This window comes from Hemitrygon akajei, chromosome 9, assembly GCF_048418815.1.
Source record: "Hemitrygon akajei chromosome 9, sHemAka1.3, whole genome shotgun sequence".
Classification (NCBI taxonomy): domain Eukaryota; kingdom Metazoa; phylum Chordata; class Chondrichthyes; order Myliobatiformes; family Dasyatidae; genus Hemitrygon; species Hemitrygon akajei.
The window spans coordinates 89,189,199-89,213,723 of NC_133132.1; the positions used below are offsets into that span (position 1 = coordinate 89,189,199).

The 24,525-nt window shown below is 42.4% G+C and overlaps 1 protein-coding gene across 9 annotated transcripts in view; it reads right to left on the bottom strand.

Annotated features, from left to right (window-relative positions):
* Positions 1-24,525, bottom strand: part of adgrb3 (adhesion G protein-coupled receptor B3) — a 766,644-nt gene that overhangs the window by 24,697 nt on the left and 717,422 nt on the right. For all 9 annotated transcript variants that reach the window (XM_073056508.1, XM_073056504.1, XM_073056509.1 and 6 more), the window contains one exon: positions 21,248-21,861. In XM_073056508.1, the coding sequence (XP_072912609.1) occupies positions 21,248-21,861 (614 nt within the window). The remainder of the gene's footprint in view (positions 1-21,247; positions 21,862-24,525) is intronic.

Here is a 24,525-nt window from a genome sequence, read left to right on the forward strand (position 1 = left end):
TGACAAGGGAAGTCAAAGCTAATGTAAAAGCAAAAGAAAGAGCTTACAAGAAAGCTAAAATCAGTGTGAAGACAGGATTAGGAAGCTTGTAAAACCCTACAGAGAGCAACTAAAAGAATCATTATTTGGGAAGAGATCAAATAAGCAAACAATCCAGCAAACAATATCAAAGTGGATAGTAAAAGCTTTTTCAAGTATGTAAAAAAAAGAGATATGAGAGTGGATACAGGACCACCAGAAAATGAAGTCAGAGAAATAATAACAAGTTGATGGCAGATGAACTAAATGAGGATTTTACATCCATCTTCACTGTGGAAGTCACTAACTGTATGCCTGATGTTGTTGTGGGTGAGAAGAGAAGTGAGTGCAGTTACCATTGCAAGGGAGAAGGTTCTATAAGAGGCAGCAATAGGGATTGTGGAGGCATTAGTCATGATCTTTCAAAAATCATTGGACTCTGACATGGTGCCAGAGGACTGGAAATTTACAAATGTCACTTTTTAAGAAAGGAAGAAAGCAGTAAAAAGGAAATTATAGACCAGTTAGCCTGACCTCAGTGGTTGGGATGATATTGGAGTCAGTTGTTAAGGATGAGGTTATGGAATACTTGATGACACACGAGAATATAGGACAAAGTCAGCAAGGCTTCCTTAAGGGAAAATCTTCCCTGACAAACCAGTTGGAATTCTCTGAGGAGATTACATGGAGGGTGCAGTGGAAGTTGTATATTTGGATTTTCAGAAGGCCTTTAACGAGGTGCCACACACGAGGCTGCTTACCAAGTTAAGAGCCCATGGTATTACAGGAAAGTTACTGGCATGGTTAGAGCATTGGCTGCTTGGTAGAAGACAGTGAGTGGGAATAAAAGATCCTTTTCAGGTTGACATCTACCTGTATGGCAAAGGAACTCTGGAGCTGCCGGTCACAGAGATGACTGAAGAGTTCAAGTGTGGCAAGGTGAGACTTGAAATGACCCTCTCTGAATCTCGTGATAGCGTTGTCCAGGATGCTGCACCAAGGACTTTAGCAGGCAGAAAGTGGTACCCAGCAGAGTCAGTAAAGCAGGCAAATGCAGCATTGAGGTTTGCATACATGGTGGGCCAGGTGCAATCTGGAAGGGGGGGACTTGGCACAGGCTCAAATAGCCCCATTTGGGTAAAGGCAACACCACAAAAGGCGAGCTATGGTGGTGGAGGAAGTATAGAGACAGGAGGAGCAGATGAGGTATGCAAGAGCAGTGTCTCAGACAAAACAAGGACCACGGACAAGGGGGGAGAACATTGAGAAAAGAAAAATTATCGGGAATGACTTGTAGGAAAAGGAAGGAAGAAAGATTAGCTTCCTTATAAGAGCTGTTTATGGTGTTCTCCCAACTCCCAAACATCTGAACCAGTGGCTCGGTGAGGCACCAACTTGTCCACTCTCTGGAAGAATAGCAAATAGCACATTGTCTCATCTTGCAAAGTAAGCCTCTCTCAAGGAAGATGTACATGGAAGCACAACCAAGTCCTCAAACGTTTGGCATCCATTGTGGAGAAGCAAAGGCTGAATAACAACTCTAAGCCCCATATGACCTGAAGAACCACCATCCCCTTTGTCCAGCAAGGACAGACAGTGCCACCCTCAGTGACACGGTTGGTGTTAGGCATACTGGAGCCTGCTTGTGACTGGAATATGGCTGTCAACCTTGACAAAAGACAAATATTTTCCCCTGAAATAGCCACTACCAGCCTCTGACCAGACTCGGTCTTGTGGTCCAGCAGTCTGAAGGCTAGAGTGATCTCAGAGCTCACAGTGCCCTGAGAGGATGCAGTCTGCGAGGTGTACGAGCAGAAACATATAAGATACGCTGAGCTGGCCATGGGTGCTAAGCAGCATGGATGGAAGGTGCAGATTTTCCCATTAGGGGTTGGCTAAAGGAGGATTTGTGGCTACTTCCCTGGTCCAATTGCTGAAGGGATTGGGAGTCCGAGGCTAGGGCCAGCACCAAGCCACAAAAGAACTGTCGGAGGCAGCCACTGGTTATGGATGAAGAGGAGTGATGGCAACTGAGCCCTAAAATGACCCACGGGTGGCCAGCTGTGAAAGGGGGGTGCACCTGGGATGCCAGATCACAATGTTGAGCCCTCTGGAGGTGTGGTGGGCTTAAATTGACGTAACACCCAAGAAGGAGGGTGCCCACCTGATGATCCCCAGGAAGCAACGGTCACACACTAAGCCCCACTTCAAGATCTCTGTGACCCGAGTTGGGATCTGCTTATCAAAGGGATTGAAACATCTAGTCCTATGAACTCGAACTCTGTTTAAAAAGCCTAGTGATGTGCTGCAGTGCAGATTTTAGATGATATAGTGTGGTAAGAAAGTCAAAATTATTGCTTACCAGTCAAAGACTTAACATTGTACCTGAGGCACTTCAAATGTAACTGAAGGCTGTAATCAGCAAATAGTCCCCATTCCAACCTTTCAATGAAGGGAAGGTTACAATTATCACTGAAGATGACTGGACCTAAAACAAGCTTCTAAAGTCGGGCAGTTGAGATAATTGATCTGCCTTTGTATTAGATAGACTACAGCTGGGGAATCATGTCATGATTTCCCAATTGCATCATTTTGTTTTCTATAGCAGGGGAGTCGAGTACCAGAGAGCACAGCCTCAGAACAGAAGGATGTCCCTTTAAAAGAGAGATGAGGAGGAATTCCTTTAGCCAGATGATAGTGATCTGTGGAATTCATTGCCACAGATAGCTGTAGAGGCCAAGTCATTGGGTATATTTAAACTGGAGGTTGATAGGTTCTTAATTAATAAGGGTGTCAAAGATCATGGACAGAAGGCAGGTGAAAAGGGTTGAGAGAGATAATGAAGCAACCATGATGGAACAGATTTGATGACTGAATGGCTTTGTTCTGCTCCTATGTCTTATGGTCTATTTTTACTCAGGTTATTTAGTGCTGGTCTCTGTCAAAGTCCGTTACTTTTAATTCATGATGAAATTTAGCCCTTTGTCTGTGCTTGGACCAAGTCTGTGATAGAACACAAACTTAGCACCAGTTGGCGGGTTCTAAGTGAAAAAAAGCTGATGCCACCTTCTGCTATTTTTCAGAAGATTCAGAGTCGACCAATAGAGTGTTAATGAGCCAGTCTGGGTTTGTTATTTTTATGTGCGGGAGATAACCAGAGCGATTTTTCAGTCAACTCTGATGTTGTAGTTGTCCTGAAACAGATTGAGCACAGAGATAGCTGCTTTTACAGGTTACTTTTAGCATTATGTCTGAAATACAGTACATTCATCTGTTACGTGACGGCACAAGAAATAAACATAATTTACCCAAGATGGATACTTGTGAAGTGGGTATGTCAGGAGGGTCTGAAGTGCAACAGTTACTCAGCGCCTCTGAAACTGACTGCAAGCACAAGCAAAAGAAATACACTTGGGTCTGTACATGCAATTTAAATTGTTAGAAATTGTTTATCCAAAACAGATGTTTTTGTAAACAATGTAGATGGCTGAATTATATTATACAGTAATATTAGTAGATTATTCAAACTAACAAAGCATTGCAAAAGGATTTCAATGTAGGAAAATGTGAGGCCAACACTTAAGACTTAATAAGACAAGAGCACAATACTTTTTGATGGTGAAAAGCTAGAGCTGTAGAGATCCAAAGATAATGAAAATGCCATATGTAAATGCAAAAAGGTCATCATAAAGTGTAATAAAAGCCAGAGGAAGGACTCTAAGTGTGTTCATCAAAGCAAACAGAACCTTGGATAGACTATACTTAGAGTACACACATCACTTGATAAAGAAGAGCACTGATTTACTACAACAATGTCTGGACTCCAAGGTTCAGAAGGGCGAGGTTGCACACAGGGCATCCCCAGAATTAAAAAAATTAAGGGGTGAGTTAATTCACACAAAATGCTGAAGGAACTCAGCAGATCAGGCAAAATCTGTGGAAAGGAATGAAGAGTTAATGTTTCTGGCACAGCCGCTTCATCATGACTGGAAAGGAGTGGGGAAGAAGGCAGAATAAAAATATGGGGGGGGGGGGGGGGGAAGAAAAAGTACAGGCTAGTAGGTGAGAGGTGAAGCCAGGGTAAATTAACTGAAGCTTATCTCAATGACTTTACCTAAAGCAAGATGAGTTCCAAATAGCAATGTTTGTATGGGTTTCCCTCATTGCTTTTCTGAAGACTCCAGCAGTCATGTATACGCATCTGCCAGTAAGTACACACTAGAATGACAGTCTGACAGGTCAAATCCAGGGCAGCTGTGATGGAGCACTGTATGTCAGAAGACCCAAGTCTTAAAATTGCTGCTGTAGGTTAACTGCAACATGACCAAAGCAGACAAACCTGTGGTCACATTTGCATAAATCTCCCTTCAACCCTTTCAACTGGTTACTGACTCCTTGCTGACTTAGTGACATGCCCCTGTTAGCCTCTCCTATGTGCTGTCCATGAATTAGTTGGGCACAAGTGAAGATCGGGTCAGTGAAAGTCTGTCATACAACTCTGGTAATTCACAGCAATGGCACAGAGTCTTTCAGTTCAGCTTTGGGCTAAGGGAGGAGTTCTCTTTTCCCAGCTGCCTCCGTTAATGTACAACAAACTGTGAAGGCTGGGAGGAGGATGTGTAGACAACTGTTGATTGCTTTGTCCACGTTTGTAAAACGTGGGAATGGTGGCTGTGTATTGTTTAGGATCAGCAGGTGCTTGTGATTATAGTCATGGTATTATCAGTGAGAAATGAAGTTGATCAACTTCCTTGTTATATTATCTTGGGGTAAAAAAATCGAGTATTGGATTAGTTAAAGATGAAGACATGTTGATTTTAACTTTCTACAGCTGTATTCATGACCAACACTTTATTTATATCAACATATTTATAACATCATGCTAATTGCCCCCATTTTAAGTAGAGTCCTCAGGATGGGCAAGAGAGGCAGCCTGACCAAGACAAAGGGCCACTTGCAGAATGCAAATCAGAGCCGTTATAATCTCCAGAACAATTTTATCTATGGCACCTGTGTTCAGGATAATCTAAATAGTTGACCCTAATGAGATTGTTCTGATCAAAAATCTCGGCTCCCTGGGTCTAAAATTAAACTACAGTCAGCAATATCAGCAACTTCCAACTAGTAACCTCTTTGTCACTGACCCTTTAACTTAACCTACTCTTCAGCATGGGGATTAATTGCCCAAATAGCCAGTGAAATACCCTTCAGTTTCCTGGTTGCATACACATCGGGCCTTAAAATCACTTCAGGTGCAATGTTTGAACAATGCTAAAAGGCAATAATAACAATCATCAAACTGTCTAGGGAAGTTACCCGGATGTGGATGGAGTCTACTGTGGGAAACAAGTGCACATCACTCTCTCATTCTCCATGGTAATCTATGAGAAAAGTAATGGAGCTCTTTGCATGGTTGAGCAATGCATTAGTGATTGCTCAATAGTTCTGTAGCAGAGAGCACGATGGAAAAGGAAGCCTACTTTACATGAACAATGTAGAGAAAAAGAACAGTGCAAGGGGATTTGCAAAGAGTTCAAAATAACCAGAGACATAATGTGCTGGAGGAACTCAGCTTTCGTGCAACATCTGTGGGAGGAACAGCATTGCCACTGTTTCAGTTTGAAATGCTGCATCAAAACTGGCGAAAGAACTGAAAAGGAAAGAACTCTGGACCTGAAATGGTGCCAATCCTTTTCCTCCTACATATCCTCCCTGACCCGCTGAGTTCCTCTAGCACATTGTTAGTTGCTCCATACTCCATCACCTGTTGTCTCATGCATCTGTTAAAAATAACCATCCCAGAAAAGACTCGACATAAACACAAGGGATTCCACAGATGCTGGAAATCCAAAGCAACACACACAAAATGCTGAAGGAACTCAGCAGGTCGGGCAGCATCTACATTAAGGAATAAAGAGTCGATGTTTTGGACCAAGACCTTTCATCAGGACTAGAAAGGAAGGGGGAAGAAGTTCAAGCTAGATGATGATAGATGACACCAGGTGAGGGGAATGAGTGTCTCAAACTGAAATGTGTACTCTTTATTCCTTTCCATAGATGCTGCCTGACCTCCTGGGTTCCTGCAGCATTTTGTGTGTGTTGCTTGGACTTCCAGCATCTGCAGATTTTCTCTTGTTTATTAATGTTGCAAAGTAATGCTTCATGGAGGAGTTGCCTGGATTTACTGGGCTCAAGGTCTCAAAGGCACACTGACATGAAAACAAGATGGACTTAGCAGGGCAGTTGAGGTTGAGCAACCCCTTCATTCTTAAGATTGTTTAAGATTGAGATGTAGTAAACTATTTCTTTTTTCCCCATATCCGGTGACCCTTTATAGAGGCAGAGGAGTGACATCTTTGTGCACTGGAGATTAGCTGCTGTTATTGATGGCTCCCTAGTGATTAACTGCCTTGTTTCAATTTTCTAGCACGAAGAACTTAATCTGCTGTGCACCCTTTATTTCATTCACTTCATCTGAAAGGACAGAATTTGCCATTGAAATGCCCATCTTTATACTCACAACGTACATCTTTGGGCAAAGTCAAAAGGCCATAAATAAGGAAATATGAAATCCTATTATATAGACTGCAATTTCAAATATGGTTCAACAGAATACAACTGGCTTCTTCAGTTAATATTGAGGCAGGAATTTGCTTTTGGTCACCATTGCTAAAGGACAGGTCACTGGCTCTTCCTTCCCTCCGAAGAATAAGTTAATAGGCATAGTAGTAACACCATGGTTCTTGTTCAATGCTTTTGAAAGGCTTTGTTTTTCCGTCTGAGTGCATCTCTCTATTTCCCCATTTCCATTTTAGTACAATGACTCAAAGCACAAGAACCTTCTTGCCTGTTGCAGAACATCAGGAACAATTTCTTATACTAAAATGATAATGTGGATAAATGCTGCTATTCATTCTGAAAATAAAATTCCTGGTAGTTTTCAATTAGATCTCAATTCCACCAATACGTGTATAATCATCGAATTCGAAGGTTCAATCAGACTCAAACTTCTGCCATGCTTATTCTGCCCTTTGTTTCTACTAGTAAATGCAGTCATCACCATTTTTTGCTTGAACTTAACTATCTGTGGAATGGGGAACTAGGCACTACTATTACATGACATAAATATTCACCAACACAGCGCTCTATCATAAGGGAATTAATAAGTCTTTATAGTTTAGAAACTCAGAAAATGCCCTTGATAATTTAAGAAATCCTGGATTAAAGGTCTAATAGGGGATTTACTATAATCATTGAAAGCAGGCTAGAGGAATAATCTTGAAAGCCCTCAGTGTTAAGTTGGCAGAGAGAGCAATTGCTACCACCTCAAACACAAAAGGAGCTAGGGAAAAGACTTTACATGTGATGGAACATTTTCAGCAGAGACAGTGGATGACACCAGTATGTACAATACGAGCACTTATACAATTTAACAAGAACCTTCCCTGTACACAGGGTAGTTATTTCAATACAGAGGAATGTCACCAGACATACACTGCTAATCTCACAGGTTCTATCCATTAAAAGCTGCCCTTATATTTTAGCAATCTTGAAAATATAAGTAACCTCAATAATACAGCTTAAATAATTTGCAACAAAAAGTAGCATTAAAGTGCAAAGTGTTTACTTTCCAAAGATAAAGATTACCTTTATTTGTCACATGTACATTGAAGTATTGAAACATATAGTGAAATGTGTCACTTGTGTCAAGAACCAATAGAGTTGAATAGGTGTTGGAGGATAGCCCACAAGTGTCGCTAAGCTACTGGCCATTGTGTGCCCACAACTTCCTAACCTTTGGAATGTGGGAGAAAACCAGAGCACCAGGAGGAAACCCACGTGGTCACGGGAAGAACATACAAACTTCAGTGGAAAGCAGCAGAAAGTGTATGCCGATTGCTGATCGTTGGTGCTCTAACAGCGCCACACAAGCCACTACACTATGGTGCCACCACTCTTGCTTGGATGGGTATGACTCCAAAACCAGAAGGCTGGACATCATTCCTATTCTGCTACTCCTCTGGAGTGGTAGGCTAGGATCTGAGATGTACCCACTGATGCTGCAATTATGTTACCTTGCCTCTAAAGGAAGATAATACCTTATAATCAGCCGTAATCCATACCATAATGATGGCACCGCTAAGTGTCAACTCTGCGTGCAGCTCTGATGGGAATCATCAAGTATTTCCATTTAGGACTACTACAGTCTCAGCTATAGGTACTTAAGTAAGCCACATCATCGCTGAACACCTAAACCTAGTGATATTGGCAGACCCCAGAATGCACACTTGGGTTGCAAGTGCAGTTTCCCTTTAAGAAAACAGAAATGCGGTAGCAGAGCCAGTCTACAGGTACGATTGAAATGCTGAGGCTTTAGACCCACACTCCCGACTATTGTGCTGGTGAATGTATAATCTCTAGAAAATAATATTGAAGAGCTCAGAGCAAGATTGTAGTACCAGAGGAACATCAGGAATTGCTATGTACTTTCCTGCATGGAAACATGGCTCACGTCTGCCATTTTGGATGCAGCACTGCAGCTGGATGGCTTCATCATTTCTCCGCAAAGACAGGACAGCAGTCTTTTAAAGATAGAAGCCGTGGCGTATGCTTTATGATTAATTCATTGTGCTGCACAGGTGTGACAGATCTGTCACAGTCCTGCTTACCCAATCTGAAACATCTAGTGGTCAAAACTTGTGCATTGCATCTGTCAAGAGAATTTTCTGCCATCATCTGGGTAGTGGTTGCATTTCACCCCAGGCCAATGTCAGGTCAGGCAGGCAGTGGAAGAGCTGAGCACCGTGATGAGTAGTCACAAAACAGTGTACTTGGATGCTTCGCTATAATTTCAACCAGGCCAACATGAAGAAGTCTCTGAACAATTACTACCAATATATCGCCTGTACTGCCTATCTACACCCATGACTGTGTGGTAGACACAGCTCAAATGATTCTATACATTTGACAACAGCACAGCTATTGTTGGCAGAATTTCAGACTGTGTACAGAAGCAAGGTAGATCTGCTGGTTGAGTGGTGTCACAATAACCACCTTGCACTCAATGTCAGTAAGATCAAAGCGGAGGGCGGAGCTATGATGTCACCAGACAGGGACTTCTTCACGCTCAATTGCAGAAACAGCTTAATTTCTACCTTTAATGTCTCTTTCTTTTCTTTTCAAGATGGATTGGGTTCTATCCAAGACTCTGACCTAGAGCTGCACTCAAACTCCAGTCTTTATGATGTTGGTTCCTGCTCTCAGGGCTCATCGCCCAGATGTTTCTCAATATCCCAAGGACACAGCCCAGAAGGCGAGCGTGCCTTTGGGTTCTGAGACTTCACAGCCCTGTGGACGAGCCAATTCTATGTCGGTGCCACCAACTGAAGTGCCGTGGCAGCAGATCACTTGTCAGATGTCTTGGAACTTGGGTGATTTGCCATATCTTTCTCTTTCTCTCATTGGTGGGGGAGAGTTGCTGGTTCTCGAGTCAGGGGAAAAAAAACAATGTCGCTGACTTTAACACTAAATCAGTGAGTGTTTCTTTATGAGTAATACACACAAAATGCTGGATGAGCTCAGCAGGCCAGGCAGTATCTATGGAAAAGAGTACAGTCGACGCTTCAAGCTGAGCCGAGTAAAAAAGATGAGGAGTCGGTTAGAATGTGGGGGCAGGGGAGGAAGAAACACAAGGTGATGGGTGACACTGGGAGGGGGAGGAGTGAAGTAAAGAGCTGGGAAGTTGATTCATGTAAAAGATACAGGGCTGAAGAAGGCGGAATCTACTAGAGAGGATAGAAGTCCATGTAAGAAAGCGAAGGGTGGAGGACTGAGATGATCGGCAGGTAAGGGGGAAAAAGGTGTGAGAGGGAAATGGGAACAGGGAATGGTGGGGTGGGGGGGAGCATTACCGAAGTTCAAGAAATCAATGCTCATGCCATCAGGTTGTCGGCTTCCCAGACGGAATATAAGGTGTTGCTCCTCCACCTTGAGTGTGGCCTCATCACATCTCCCCTCTTGCTGTGTGACACCTCTCTGCCCTTATATTAGGGAAAGAGAGAGCCTGATCTATGTCGAATTGTTGGATGAATGATTGGTTTTTGTTGTTGTGCAGATCATGTTCTTTTTGCGAGCTTTGCTATTGCTTGGTGAGTGGAGGGTGCTGATCGTTTATTTTTGCTGAAGTAAGTGGAGGTGGGGGAGGGTTGATGCTTTGCTGTTGCTTGTGCTTGGGAGTGGAGAGTAGGGGGGCTTTGGGATTTTAATGTTTGTTCATTCTTTGGGGCACCCTTCTGTTTTTGTGGATGTCCTTGAAGAACAAGAATTTCATGTTGTATATCGTATATGGAACTACTGAATGAAATTGATTGCGGCTTCATGAAGGGGAAGTTGAGGGAACACACACCAGTCCTCATCGAGGGGTCAGCAGTGGAAAAGATGAGCATTTTGAAGTTCCTAAGTGTCAACATCTCTGAATATCGATCCTGGGTCCAATATATTGATGCAATTACAAAGAAGGTACAACAGCAGCTATATTTCATTAAGAGTTTGAGGAGATTCGGTATGTCACCAAAGACACTCACAAATTTCTGCAGATGTACCGTGGAGAGCGCTCTAACTGGTTGTATCACCATCTGGTATGGATGGGTCAATGCACAGGATTGGAAAAAATGGCAGAAAATTTAAGCTCAGCCAGCTCCATCATGAACACTAGCCTTCCCAGCATCAAGGACACCTTCAAAAGCTGATGCCTCAAAAAGGTGACATCCATTATTAAGGACCCTCATCACCCTCTTTGTTACCATCAAGAAGGAGGCATAAAAGCCTGAAGACACACACTCAACATTTCAGAAACAGCTTCTTCCCCTCCTTCAACAGATTTCTGAATGGACAATGAATCCATGAACGCTACTTCACTGTTACTTTTCTCGTTTTTTGCTCGACTTACAGAATTTTAAAAATATAAATAAATAAATAAAAGACTGTTACCATAGTGCTGGGCCTTGAATTGACTGCCCAGCAGCAGTGAAGTGCTCCGCTTTGATAAGTGTCTCTCTCTCTCCCCAGTTAGGCTGAACAGCCTGCTTCCATGCTGTATTGCTCTGTAACATGACCAGTTCAAAGAGGAGACATGTTCTTCCTATTGGATCATTACAGAACCTGGGGACACAAACTTAAACAGTGGCTGCGAGGAGCTTATTTTAAAATACAGCACACAATTGTGATCTGAAACTCACTGTCGGTAGAGCTAATGAGGCTTCGAAAGTGAAATGGGTCAGATACTTGTGGGAAAATAATTTTCAGGGTGAGAAGAAAAAGGAGATGAAGAGGACCATCGACAGTTTTCTCTACATTGACTGTCAGGGCTAAAGGTTTCCTGTTTGCTGTAGAGAGTCTACGATTCTATTGATGGAAGATAAATGTGATGAAATCTATAAATGACAAATGATTGCTGTGGCAGTTTCAATGGCTTTGTAGGTGGATAGCCTACTGCAGTATGAAGTTCTTTATCTGTATAAAATGTGGTAGAATGAGAGATAATAGATTGCACTGTAATAGTCAGAATAGAGTACAAGGGTCTTAAATTGCTCTGTACTGCATTTTGCTAAGTTCTTCTTCCTTTGGTCTGAACTAACATTTTTATGTTTACTTATGCTAGATACAGTAGGTTGTTGAATGATTTTTGACAAGGTAGGGTGATGTTGTCAAACAAATTTTTCCAACACCCGACATTAATTTTGAGTGCCAGTAGCACCACAGTCCAATTGTGTCATCACCACAGGCCTTATCTCCCCAGCTTCATTCTCCCTATATTTTCAACATGGTTCTTCAATACAAGCATACTCTTCCAGATATTCTCCCAGCATTCCAGTGAATGCTTTGTTTGACACCTGACTACAATTCCCACTGCATCAGAAAAGCAGCCAACAAAATTAAAGATCCATCCCATCCTGATCATCCTCTCTTCTCCCGCTTCCAAAAGGCAGAATATACAAAAGCTTGCAAACACATACCAGCAGATCCAAGAACTTTGCTGTAACTGTGATACCATATTCTGCATTCTGTTATTGCCTTTCACTTTGAACGACCCTGATGTATCTATCTTTTGGAATTATCTGCATAGATGGCATGCAAAACAAACTTTTTCACTGTATTTTAGAGTCATAGAGCAAAACAGCACAGATACAGGCCTTCAGCCCAATGAGTCCATACCGACCCATCAAGTCCCAATTTCCTGTGTTCTGCAAGCTCTACCCTTGCATGTGCCTATCCAAGTGCTTCTTAAATGATACAATTGCCCCTGCTTCAAATGCAGCTTATTCCAGAAACACACTTTCTGCGAGAAAAAGTAGCCACACAGATCCCTTGAAAAACTTACCCCTCAGCCTAAATCTAAAACCCTTAGTTTTTGCCTGCCCTACTCTAGGGAAAAGACTGTTACCATCCACTTGGTCTATGCCTCTCACATTATTAAGCATTTCTTTAAGGTCCCACTTGTTCTCCAATGACTTAAGAAATAAAGACCTAGCATGGCCAATCTCTCCATATAACTCAAGCCCTCTTGTCCTGGCAGTATCTATTATTGTTTTTACACTCTTTCCAGTTTAACCACTCCTTTCATATAACACGGTGAACCAGACTGTACAGAGTACTCCAAGTGCAGCTCACCAATGTTTTATCTATTGGCAACAATGTTCCAACTCCGATATACCTTAATTTATAAAGGCCAACATGCTAAACACCTTCTTCACCAGCACGTCTACCTGTGATGCCACTTTCGACAAACTACTCCCAGGTCCCTCTGTTCCCAACTGTCCCACCATTCACAAGTCCTGCACTGGTTTGACTATCCAAAATGCATCTCCTCACACTGAACTGTATTGAAATCCATTTGTCACTCCTCTGCGAACTTCCCTAACTGATCCAGATGTCCCTGAAATCTATAATAACCGTTTTTTTAATTATCAACCCACCTCCTGGTTTTGTATCAATAACAAACAACAAGGGTCTCTACACCAACTCCCGTGGCATACCACTAATCACAGGTCTCCGTTCAAAGAAACAACCCCTAACCACCACCCTCTGCTTCCTAGTCAATTTTGAATCCATCTAACTCGTTTTCACTGGATTCCACCTTCCAGACCAGCCAACACATGGGAACTTGTTGAAAGTTTTGCTGAAGTCCAAATAAAGAACATCCACTGCCTTACAAGCCTGATAGAGTTCTTTGAGGAGGTGACCAGGCATATAGATGAGGGTAGTGCAGTGGATGTGATCTACATGGATTTTAGTAAGGTATTTGACAAGGTTCCACACAGTAGGCTTGTTCAGAAAGTCAGAAGGCATGGGATCCAGGGAGGTTTAGCCAGGTGGATTCAGAATTTGTTTGCCTGCAGAAGGCAGAGGGTCGGGGTGGAGGGAGTACATTCAGATCGGAAGGTTGTGACTAGTGGTGTCCCACAAGGATCTGTTCTGGGATCTCTACTTTTCATGATTTTTATTAACGACCTGGATGTGGGGGTAGAAGGATGGGTTGGCAAGTTTGCAGATGACACAAAGGTTGGTGGTGTTGTAGATAGTGTAGAGGATTGTCAAAGATTGCAGAGAGACATTGATAGAATGCAGAAGTGGGCTGAGAAGTGGCCGATGGAGTTCAACCTGGAGAAGTGTGAGGTGGTACACTTTGGAAGGACAAACTACAAGGCAGAGTACAAAGTAAATGGCAGGATACTTGATAGTGTGGAGGAGCAGAGGGATTCCTGATGAAAGGTCTCGGCCTGAAACGTTGGCTACTCTTTTCTCACGGATGCTGCCTGACCTGCTGAGTTCTTCCAGCATTGTGTACGTATTCTTTGATCCACAGCATCTGCAGTTGTATTTTTGTGATCTGGGTGTACATGTCTACAGATCCCTGAAAGTTGCCTCACAGGTAGATAGGGTAGATAAGAAAGCTTACGGGTTGTTAGCTTTCATAAGTCAAGGGATAGAGTTTAAGAGATACGATGTAATGATACAGCTCTATAAAACTCTAGTTAGGCCACACTTGGAGTACTGTGTCCAGTTCTGGTCACCTCACTCTAGGAAGGATGTGGAAGCATTGGAAAGGGTACAGAGAAAATTTACCAGGATGCTGCCTGGTTTAGAGAATATGGATTATGATCAGAGATTAAGGGAGCTAGGGCTTTACTCTTTGGAGAGAAGGAGGATAAGAGGAGACATGATAGAGGTGTACAAGATATTAAGAGGAATAGACAGAGTGGACAGCCAGCGCCTCTTCCCCAGGGCACCACTGCTCAGTACAAGAGGACATGGCTTTAAGGTAAGGGGAGGGAAGTTCAAGGGGGATATTAGAGGAAAGTTTTTCACTCAGAGAGTGGTTGGTGCATGGAATGCACTGCCTGAGTCAGTGGTGGAGGCAGATACACTAGTAAAGTTTAAGAAACTACTAGACAGGTATATGGAGTAATTTAAGGTGGGGGGTTATATGGGAGGCAGGGTTTGAGGGTCGGCACAACATTGTGGGCCGAAGGGCCTGTAATGTGCTGTACTATTCTATGTTCTTTACCCTCACCTACCTCATCAAAAGAATCTAAAAGGTTTGTCAAGCATGACTTCCCATAATCTAGACCATGCTGATTCCTCTTAATTAGACTCATTCTATCCAAATGCTGGTAGATCCTGCCCCGTAGAATACTCTCCAGCAGTGTCTGCACTACTAATGTCAGGCTGACTATCCTGTAGTTCCCTGGCTTGCCCTTGTTTCCTAAATAATGGCACAATATTATCTATCTTCCTGTCTTCAGGAAATTCAGCAGTAGTTAACAATGAAACAAATATATCCTTAATGGCCTCCACAATTTCTTCTCTAGTTTCCCGCAAAATCCAAGGATGTATGGTCATGTCCTGGGAATTTATCAACTGCAATTTTCTCCTTGGAGGAGCAGCAAAATCTCGGGGTCTGGGTCCATTGGACACCCATATGGATAGCCAGAGGCTTTTTCCTAGGGCTGAAATGGTTAACACGAGTGGTCATAGTTTTAAGGTGCTTGGAAGTAGGTACAAGGGGTCTGTCAGAGGCAAGTTCTTCACACAGAGAGTGGTAGGTACTTGGAATGTATCACCAGTGATAGTGGTAGAGGCCGATATAATAGGGTCTTTTAAGAGATTCTTAGATTGGTACATGAGCTTAGAAAATTAGGGGGCTATGTGGTGGGAAAATTCAAGGCAGTTTCGAGCGAAGGCTACATTGTCGGCACAATGTTGTGGGCCGAAGGGTCTATAATGTGCTGTGGATTTCTATGTTCTATGTTCTTTCTGGGAATATAAAAGCTAAAGAGAAATATTTATTAAAAATCCCTACCACCTGATGTGGCTAGAGACACAGGCAGACCTACTGATCTCTCAGGGGACTTGCTCTCTCTCTAGCCAACCTTTTACTCTTAATATGGCTTTAGAACCTCTTTGAACTTTCTTTAACATTACCTGCCAGATGTACCTCATATCCTCTCTTTACTCTCCTGATTTCCCTCATAAGGATGTACTTAATCTTTTTATAATCACCAAAAGATACCAAAGTATCACTATTGGCTTTGTCAAAGGCAGGTTGTGCCTTACGAGCCTGATTGAATTTTTGAGGATGTGACTAAACAAGTTGATGAAGATAGGGCAGTAGATGTAGTGTATATGGATTTCAGCAAGGCATTTGATAAGGTACCTCATGCAAGGCTTATTGAGAAAGTAAGGAGGCATGGGATCCAAGGGGACCTTGCTTTTTGAATCCAGAATTGGCTTGCCCACAGAAGGCAAAGAGTGGTTGTAGACGGGTCATATTTTGCATGGAGGCTGGTGACCAGTGGTGTGCCTCAGGGATTTGTTCTAGTACCCCTTCTCTTTGTGATGTTTATAAATGACCTGGATGAGGAAGTGGAGAGATTGATTAGTAGGTTTGCTGATGACACAAATGTTGGGAGTGTTGTGGATAGTGTGGAGGGCTGTCATAGGATACAAAACTGGGCTGAGAAGTGACAGATGGAGTTCAACCCAGATAAGTGTGAGGTCAAATATGATGGCAGAATATAGTATTAATGGTAAGACTCTTGGCAGTGTGGAGGATCAGAGGGATCTTGGGGTCTGTCCATAGGACATTCAAAGCTGTTGCGCAGGTTGACTGTGTGGTTAAAAAGGCATTATAGTGCATTGGCCTTCATCAACCTTGGGATTGATTTCAAGAGCCGAGTGGTAATGTTACAGCTTTATTGGACCCTGGTCAGAACCCACTTGGAGTACTGTGGTCAGTTCTGGTCACCTCACTAAAGGAAGGATGTGGAAACTATAGAAAAGGTGCAGAGGAGACTTACAAGGATGTTGCCTGATTTGAGGAGCATGCCTTATATGAATAGGTTGAGTGAACTTGGCCTTTTCTCCTTGGAGTGACGGAGGATGAGAGGTGACCTAATATAGGTGTATAAGACGATGAGAGGCATTGATCATGTGGATTGTCAGAGGCTTTTTTCCAGGGCTAAAATGGCTAACATAAGAATGCACAGTTTTAAGGTGCTTGGAAGCAGGTAAAGAGGGCATGTCAGGCAGGGGTAAGCCTTTTTACGCAGAGAGTGGTGAGTACGTGGAATGGGCTGCTGTGGTGGAAGCAGATAAAATAGGGTATTTTAAGAGACTCCTGGACAGGTACATGGAGCTTAGAAAGCTAGAGGGCCATGGGTAACCCAAGGTAATTTCTAAATTAAGTACATGTTCAGCACAGCATTGTGGGCCGAAGGGCCTGTATTGTACCATAGGTTTTTTTTATGTTTCTTCGTTTCTATGATTCACTTGTCAGTGACCTCGTAACCCAATCTTTATTTACTTGTTTTTCTTGATCAGAACCTCAATATCTCTCTTAGGGCCAGGTTCCCTCCTTCATCCTACCAGGAACATGCTGTATTTGGACTCTTGATATCACTTTTAAAAACCTTCCACTTGCAAACAGGTTCACACAATCAGCCTCTGCTAGATCCTGCCCAATTCCTTCCAAGTTAGCTGCTCTAGTTTAGTACCCTAACCAGTGGACTTTGCCTATCCTTCACTATCTCTGTTTATTGTTGGTTGAATATTGTCACATCTTGGTCCATGTGACAATAATCAACCAATTACATCTCTAATGGTTTGTCATTACATTCTGCTGTGTTCTTATAGAGATATTTGTGACCGATGATGAACACAAATATCTGGTTAAGTCTTGTTCCTCAAACACCTTCACTCATCATGAAGAAACCTACAGATGGCTACATAGCTCGTTCAATATTAACCTCACTGCCTCCCAAACCCATGCAGCCACTTGAGTTTGCAGGAAATACAACTGGGTGTTCCTGTGGATTACAAGGGTGGAGAAAAAACTCAATTTTTATTTAAATCATTAACTGTAATTTCTTCCATAAACATTGCAATATTTTGTGCAGATTGCAAAGTATACCTAGATTTCACAAACTGTGAAAGTATTGTAGTGATTTCTATAATCTATAACTGTGGAAAATGAGCAATCCTTGCACAGATCCAATTAAATATTCAAATACATTTTGTGCACTGTAAGCACAAAGTACTATAAAAACTTGCACAGGATTTAATAAAATGTAAACACAGCATATGTCTACTGCCCTCCCCTGCTTGCTGGTTGCCTACCACTAATCCTGCTGTTAACTGAGAGGGTACCCTGGTAGGTGAGTCCCAGTACAATTCTAAACAGAACTTGGCTCACTATAGAAATTGATCTATCTGGCAGATGCAGCATGGATTCAGTAAAGGCATGTCCTGGTTGACAAACCTACTGGAATTCTTTGAGGATATAACAAGCATAGTGGATGGAGAGGAACAGATGAACATTATTTACTTGGATTTCCCGAAGGCATTCAAAAAGGTGCCACAAAAAAGACTTGTCCATAAGATAAGGATGCATAGAGTTGAGAGTGATGTATTAGCATGGATAGAGGATTGGTTAGCTAATAGAAAGCAGAGAGTTGGGAATCATGGGTGTTTCTCTGGTTGGTGATCAGTGGTGAGTGGTGTGCCATAGGGGCCCACAACTGTTCATGATATATATTAACGACCTGGAAGAAGGTACCGAGTGTAGTACATCTAAGTTTGCTGACGATACTATATTGAGTTCAAAAGCAAATTTTGCAGATGCTATGGAGATTCTGCAGAGAGATATAGATAGGTTAAGTGAGTGGGCAAGGGTCTGGCAGATGGAGTACCATGTTGGTAAATATGAGGTCATGAACTTTCGAAGGAAAAATGAAGGAGCAAATTATTATTTAAATGGTAAAAAATTGCAGAATGCTGCTGTGCAGAGGGACTTGGGAGTGCTTGTGCATAAATCACAGAAGGTTGGTTTGCAGGTGCAGCAGGCTATCGAGAAGGCAAATGGAATGTTGGCCTTTATTGCTAGAGGGATTGAATTTAAGAGCAGGGAGGTTGTGCTGCAACTGTACTGGGTACTGGTGAGGCTGCACCTGGAGTACTGTGTGCAGTTCTGGTCTCCTTACTTGAAGGAGAATATACTGGCTTTGGAGGTGGTGCAGAGGATGTTCACTAAGTTGATTCCAGAGATGAGGGAGTCACCTGGAACTGTACTTGCTGGAAGTCAGAAGAATGAGAGGAGATCTTATAGAAACATATAAAATCATGAAAAGGAATAGATAAAATAGAGGCAGGAAAGTTGTTTCCACTGGTAGGTGAGATTAGAACTAGGGGATGTAGCCTCAAGATTTGGGGGAGTGGATTTAGGATGGAGATGAGGAGGAACTGTTTGTTTCCCAGAGACTGGTGAATCTGTGGAATTCTCTGGCCAATAAAGCAGTGGAGGCTACTCCAGTAAATATAATTAAGACAAGGTTGGATAGATTTTTACATAGTAGGTGAATTAAGGGTTATGAGGAAAAGGCAGGTAGGTAGAGATGAGTCCATGGCCAGATCAGCCATGATCTTGACTGGCAGAGCAGGCTGCTCCTGCTCCTATTTCTTCTGTTGTTATGTTCTTAGAACATAGAATAGTACAGGCCCTTTGGCCCACAAGGTTCTGCTGATCTTAACCTATTCTTCCTCCAAGATCTATCTAACACTTCCCTCCTGCACAGGCTTCCATTTTTCTTTCATTCATGGACCAAGCTAAGAGTCTCTTAAATGTCTCTAATGCATCTTCCTCTACAATCATGGGAGCGTGTCCCATGCATCCACCACTCTCCATGTAAAGCAACTTACCTCTGACATACCAGTACTTTTCCCCAATAATCTTAAAATTATGTCTCCCCATATTAGCCATTTCTGCGTTGGGTAAATGTCCCTGGCTGTCCACTACATCTATGCTCTTATCATCTTATACACCTCTATCAAGTCACCTCTCATCCCACTGTACTCTAAAGAGAATAGCCCTTGCTCACTCAACTTTTCCTCATAAGCCTTGCTCTCTAATCAAAGGAGCATCCTGGTAAATCTCCTCGGCATCCTCTCTAAAGCTTCCACATCCTTCCTAATATGAGGTAACCGGAATGGAACACAGAACAGCACAAGGCCTGGGCCAGGGTTTGGCGCAGTACAGCTCCACCCACCTCACTGCATTTTATGCCTCTCACAGCCTAGTCAAGGGTGCAATGTAGCGTCGTGCATCTCTGTACAGGGCTCAGGACAGCCCAACCCAGGACAGGACCACATACTCCACGGGGGACTCCCTGATGATAAACTGAAGCTCAACCCACATGTCAATACCCAGAGTTACAAGCCATCCAACTGTCAAAGAGACTGACATTCACGTTCACAAGTAATTAAAAAATACATACCATCAAAATCTTTAAACGTGAACAAACATGAATAAGGAATAACACATCAGTAATGAAATTCATTTCAATCAATTCAATTAACATTTTAAGAAGGTGCATTACCATATACTTACCCTCTTCACTGTCCTGTCTGCCCTTCACTTGGGAAGGGGATCACAATTCCTTATCCAGTTACTGGGAACCTATGGAAAAGTACCCCCCCACCACTGGACTACATGAGGAGACAATGCTGGAGTACCATCAGGAAACCCCAGCAAATGGCTGTGTAGAGGTTCCAGAGCTAAACCATTGTGCATGATTCCCAAACTTCCACAGACTCACAGACATAAAGAGCACCAGTCAAGCAAGGAACTGCAAGCATGTCTGCAGACCACTCCCCACAATATCCCCATAATCCATAGACAAGTAATATAAAGGAATGCTCTTCATGTTCAAATTACCAAAGAACACATTATTGCATCTACATGTCTTGTGAAAAAAAGTTAACATAAACCATTCACTACAATTGGTAACATTTTCAATCATAACCTTTCCCACCATGTAATCTCTTGCCTGGGAAAAAGCCTGCTCAAATGTGTGGTGGCCAGTAACCTACAAGGAGGCAGCCTTAATCCTGAACCTTATCCTCTGGAGATGGGAGTGAACAATGTGGGATCAGACCCATTCAGGGCCTCGGGTTAAGGACCAACACAGGATATGGTCATAAAATAAAATGGGAACTGCCTGGGCTTGGAGTCCCACCTTTCTGTACTGTCCTGGTCTTCCCATTTGCATTGGGCTGGGTACACAGTTTAAGACTCATTGTTCGACTCACAAGAAGCCACCAAGTATAAGCCAGACCTGAATTACTGAACTTCATGTTTTCCTTGAGCTAAGACAGGGTTGTGCTTGAAAAGAGTTATCAGCCCCTGGTGTGTTCAGTCATCTTTAATGTGTCCTCTTTATCATTTCAACTTTATTCATGTAATCTGTGATAAACTACACCAGCAAGAAACCTGCACTTGCAACCCTGTCTAACTTACTACCTGTTTTCGAAGAACCAGCGGACTTCTACTGGCAAGTAAGTTGGTAATAGTTAATGAATTCATATCACATTCCTTCCCTCCATTTTAGGAGTGATACTATTACAATTAATGAGGGTAAGAATAGATAACTTTCTGAAATGGGAAATGTTATCTGAAAGTTAAAAAAGGTTTACAATTTACTTGGTTTCTTCTTTCCTTCTGAGTCCTCTACCAAATTGGACAGAATTTGCATTGCATTGAAATTTAACTTCCATGATATGAGACAACATATCTGCTACAAACAAATAAGTCAATCAAACCAACTCGACGGAAGTGCAATACGCGGACATAACCAAAATACATTTTTCTGTGTTGTTCCAATGCAGACCTACTAACCTCTAAAGAACTCATGGACACTGTTGAACCTGTTTCACTCCTTGATAATGCAGTATTACTTTCATCAAGTTCTGAAACAATGAAGTTCTTTACAGCTGACCGCGATTCATATGGTAAACTCTGTTTGTGTTCTTGTGTGGTGAGATGTTGATCTAAATTGAAACTGATGTGATCCATCACAGACGCACTTGTATTAAAATGCATTAACCTATCATGTGGCATGCCTTCCATGCTGATGTTTAATTTGCTTTCATCTTTAGCAATAGGTTGGACATTTGCTGAGCCTCTTGGCATTACAATGTAGTCACTCTCCATCATCCTCTCTTGGGCCTGAGCCAACTCAGCATTGTCATCAGTGCATAAATAAACTGTCCGCCGCAGTTCACTGTTTTCCTTCTTTATACACTGCTCAGTCAATTCGTTCATTCCAATTGGCACATGCATCGTCGGCGGCTGCTGTATCAAAACTTTGGAAATCATATTTCCTGGGAGGGTTGAAAAATTCATGCTTTTGGGGTTGATTCCTTTCTCTTCTTCATCGTCATTCAGAGAGATCCTTGATAGCGTTCCTGTAATAGTTGCAGCTCGGCAGCTCCCTATATCCTTGTGAAGGACTGTGGGTCAAAGAATCATCAGTTAGAATTGAAAATTCAACAGCTGATAAATTATTCTAATTGACCTTGTGCTTTGGTCAAATAAACATTCTATCACACTGTGTTTCATTTTCTCTCACTAAGTTAATTTGGTATTTTTCTTCATTGAAAGCAATGTGTCAACATAATGATTGTTAATACTTTATTGCAATCTCATAATTAGAATGTAACTGTGCCATTTATGTGACTTGTTTTTGCAATTATAACATAGGAAAATGGGGATTGATAGCTGGGAAAAAAATCAGACCCACCTGGTGGTCACATTAATCGATGATGTTTGATATAATATGAGGTAAATTAAGATGGACCATATTTATTCAAAGTACTGTACCACTCTCCAGCAATAATCCTTCAACAGTCAGTAGTTAAGAAAACAAGTAACACAGAACAGATTGACAAAACAAGAAACTGAACTGGTGTTGTAGGCTGAATGTAAAAGGCAAGTGAAGTTTGTAGACTTGCATCTCTGTAAAATACTTCTACAAGATTTATTGTACAATTTTGATTCAGCATTGAATTGCCTGCACGCCCTGTTTCTTTTGCTCTCCATCTAATCCATCCAGGTCCTCCCATACACACCTTTCTTTGCAAAACTACTCCCAAACCCACTCTCACATACTCTCTTTCCATATACTACCTGGTTCCATCAGCCTATCACCCACATACTCAACCCTCTTGGTCCTTTGTCCCCTTCCTCACTGTTCCCATTTGCCCACTATTCCTCCCTTCTCTAGTTCCACTTACGGCCTTCTTTTCTTATTAGATTCCATAATCTACGGACTTTGTTGCCTCTACCTCCAGATTCTGCTGTTATCGCCATTCTTCCATCTTCTACTTGGCTCCATCTACCTATCAACCCTTCTTCACCCAGAAACACCTACTGTTTACTTGCTTTTGCCTTACCCCTTCCCCTCATCTCTTTACATTGGCTTTCTCCTCTTTACCCTCTTAGTCCTGATGTGGTGTTTTAACCTGGAAGGCTGAATATCCATTCATCTTATCCAGATGCTGTTTGACTTGCCAGCAGCTTATTTTTTTTTCTTCTAATTCCATCTCTTTGGGCACATTATAATAGATAGATTGGTGTTAAAGTGGAAATAGTGAGATGGGATTATCTGATCAGGATTGATTCCATAACATTGACTCCAAACTCCATGATATTTCAAAGGATGACAGTGAGCCTGACACTGAAGATACAGAAGTCTACTGGAGTTTACAAAATTTCCTGTGTGCCCTCCCCCAACTATGAAATATCTCAACACTGTTGTTTTCTGGACCCTTTTCCTCTGCTCTATACAGCTAGCTTTAAGTGTACATACTTGAAAATGGAGTAAGTGTCCTCACCAGTAATCGCATCATTTAGGAAGTTTGATGCACCACTTGCCTGACCCTCTTCATTGTTCCAGTGGTCATCCATTCCCTCTTTGGCCATACCTTAAGGCAGCTATGGTTGTCTAAAGTCAGTCGTCACAGCCCCAGGGCAACACTGCAGGAGTCCCACGGTCAGTCCTAATCATTCTCTCTCCTCCAGAAACGTGAATGATCACTGAATAATCCAAAGTTATCTGTTCCAGTTTCCAGTCTTCAGAAAGCAATTCTACCCACTCCTGCATGCAACAAGCCCAATTTACAGGCAGTTAAGTGGCAAGTCACATTTGTACCCCATGATTACCTCTAACAGTAGAGAGTTGAACCTTCTAATCTTGGCATTTAGTGGTGTTACCGCCACTGAGTTCCACACCATGTTTCTGAACATCTCCATTGACCAGAAACTCAGCTGGAAAAGCCACATAAATGCCATTACTGGACGGGAAAGTTGGAGGCTCAGCATCCTGCAGAGCGACTCACATCTCTCCAATTTCCTTCCAACACCTGGCAGGCACAATAAAGGAACGCAGTGCACCAGTCTCTACATTCCTACACGCTTTAGTAAATGAAGAAGCCTGGACAAAACTGTGCTCTTGATGGGTCACTCATCCACTAACTAAATATTCAGCTCTTCTAGCATCAACAGAGTGGCTGCAGTATGTGCCAACTTCAAAATGCACTGCAGCAACTCTCCAAGGCATCGCAGAGAGAAGATGTTCCTAAAAGAACATCAGCAAGAGTGGTGGAAAGCTAAAATCAGCAAATTCTCTTCTTTTACACTTGGAAGTACACTCAGCAGTTATTTTATTAGACACACCTGTACACCTGCTTGTTAATGCAAATATCTAATCAGCCAATCACATGGCAGCAACTCAATGCATAAAAGCATGCAGACAAGGTCAAGAGGGTCAGTTGTTGTTCACACCAAACTCAGAATGGGGAAGAAATATAATTTAAGTGACTTTGATCGTGAGTGATTGTAGGTGCCAGACGGGGTCCTTTGAGTATCTCAGAAACTGCTGATCTCCTGGGATTAACACGCACAACATTCTCTGGGGTTTACAGAGAATGGTGTAGCAGTTCTGTGGGCAAAAATGCCGCGTTAATAAGAGATGTCAGAGGATAATGACCAGGTTGGTTTAAGCTGACAGGACGGTGACAGTAACTAAAATAACCATGCGTTACAGCAGTGGTGTGCAGAACAGCATCTCTGAACGCACAAAACATCGAATCTTGAATTGCACAGGCCAAAGCAGC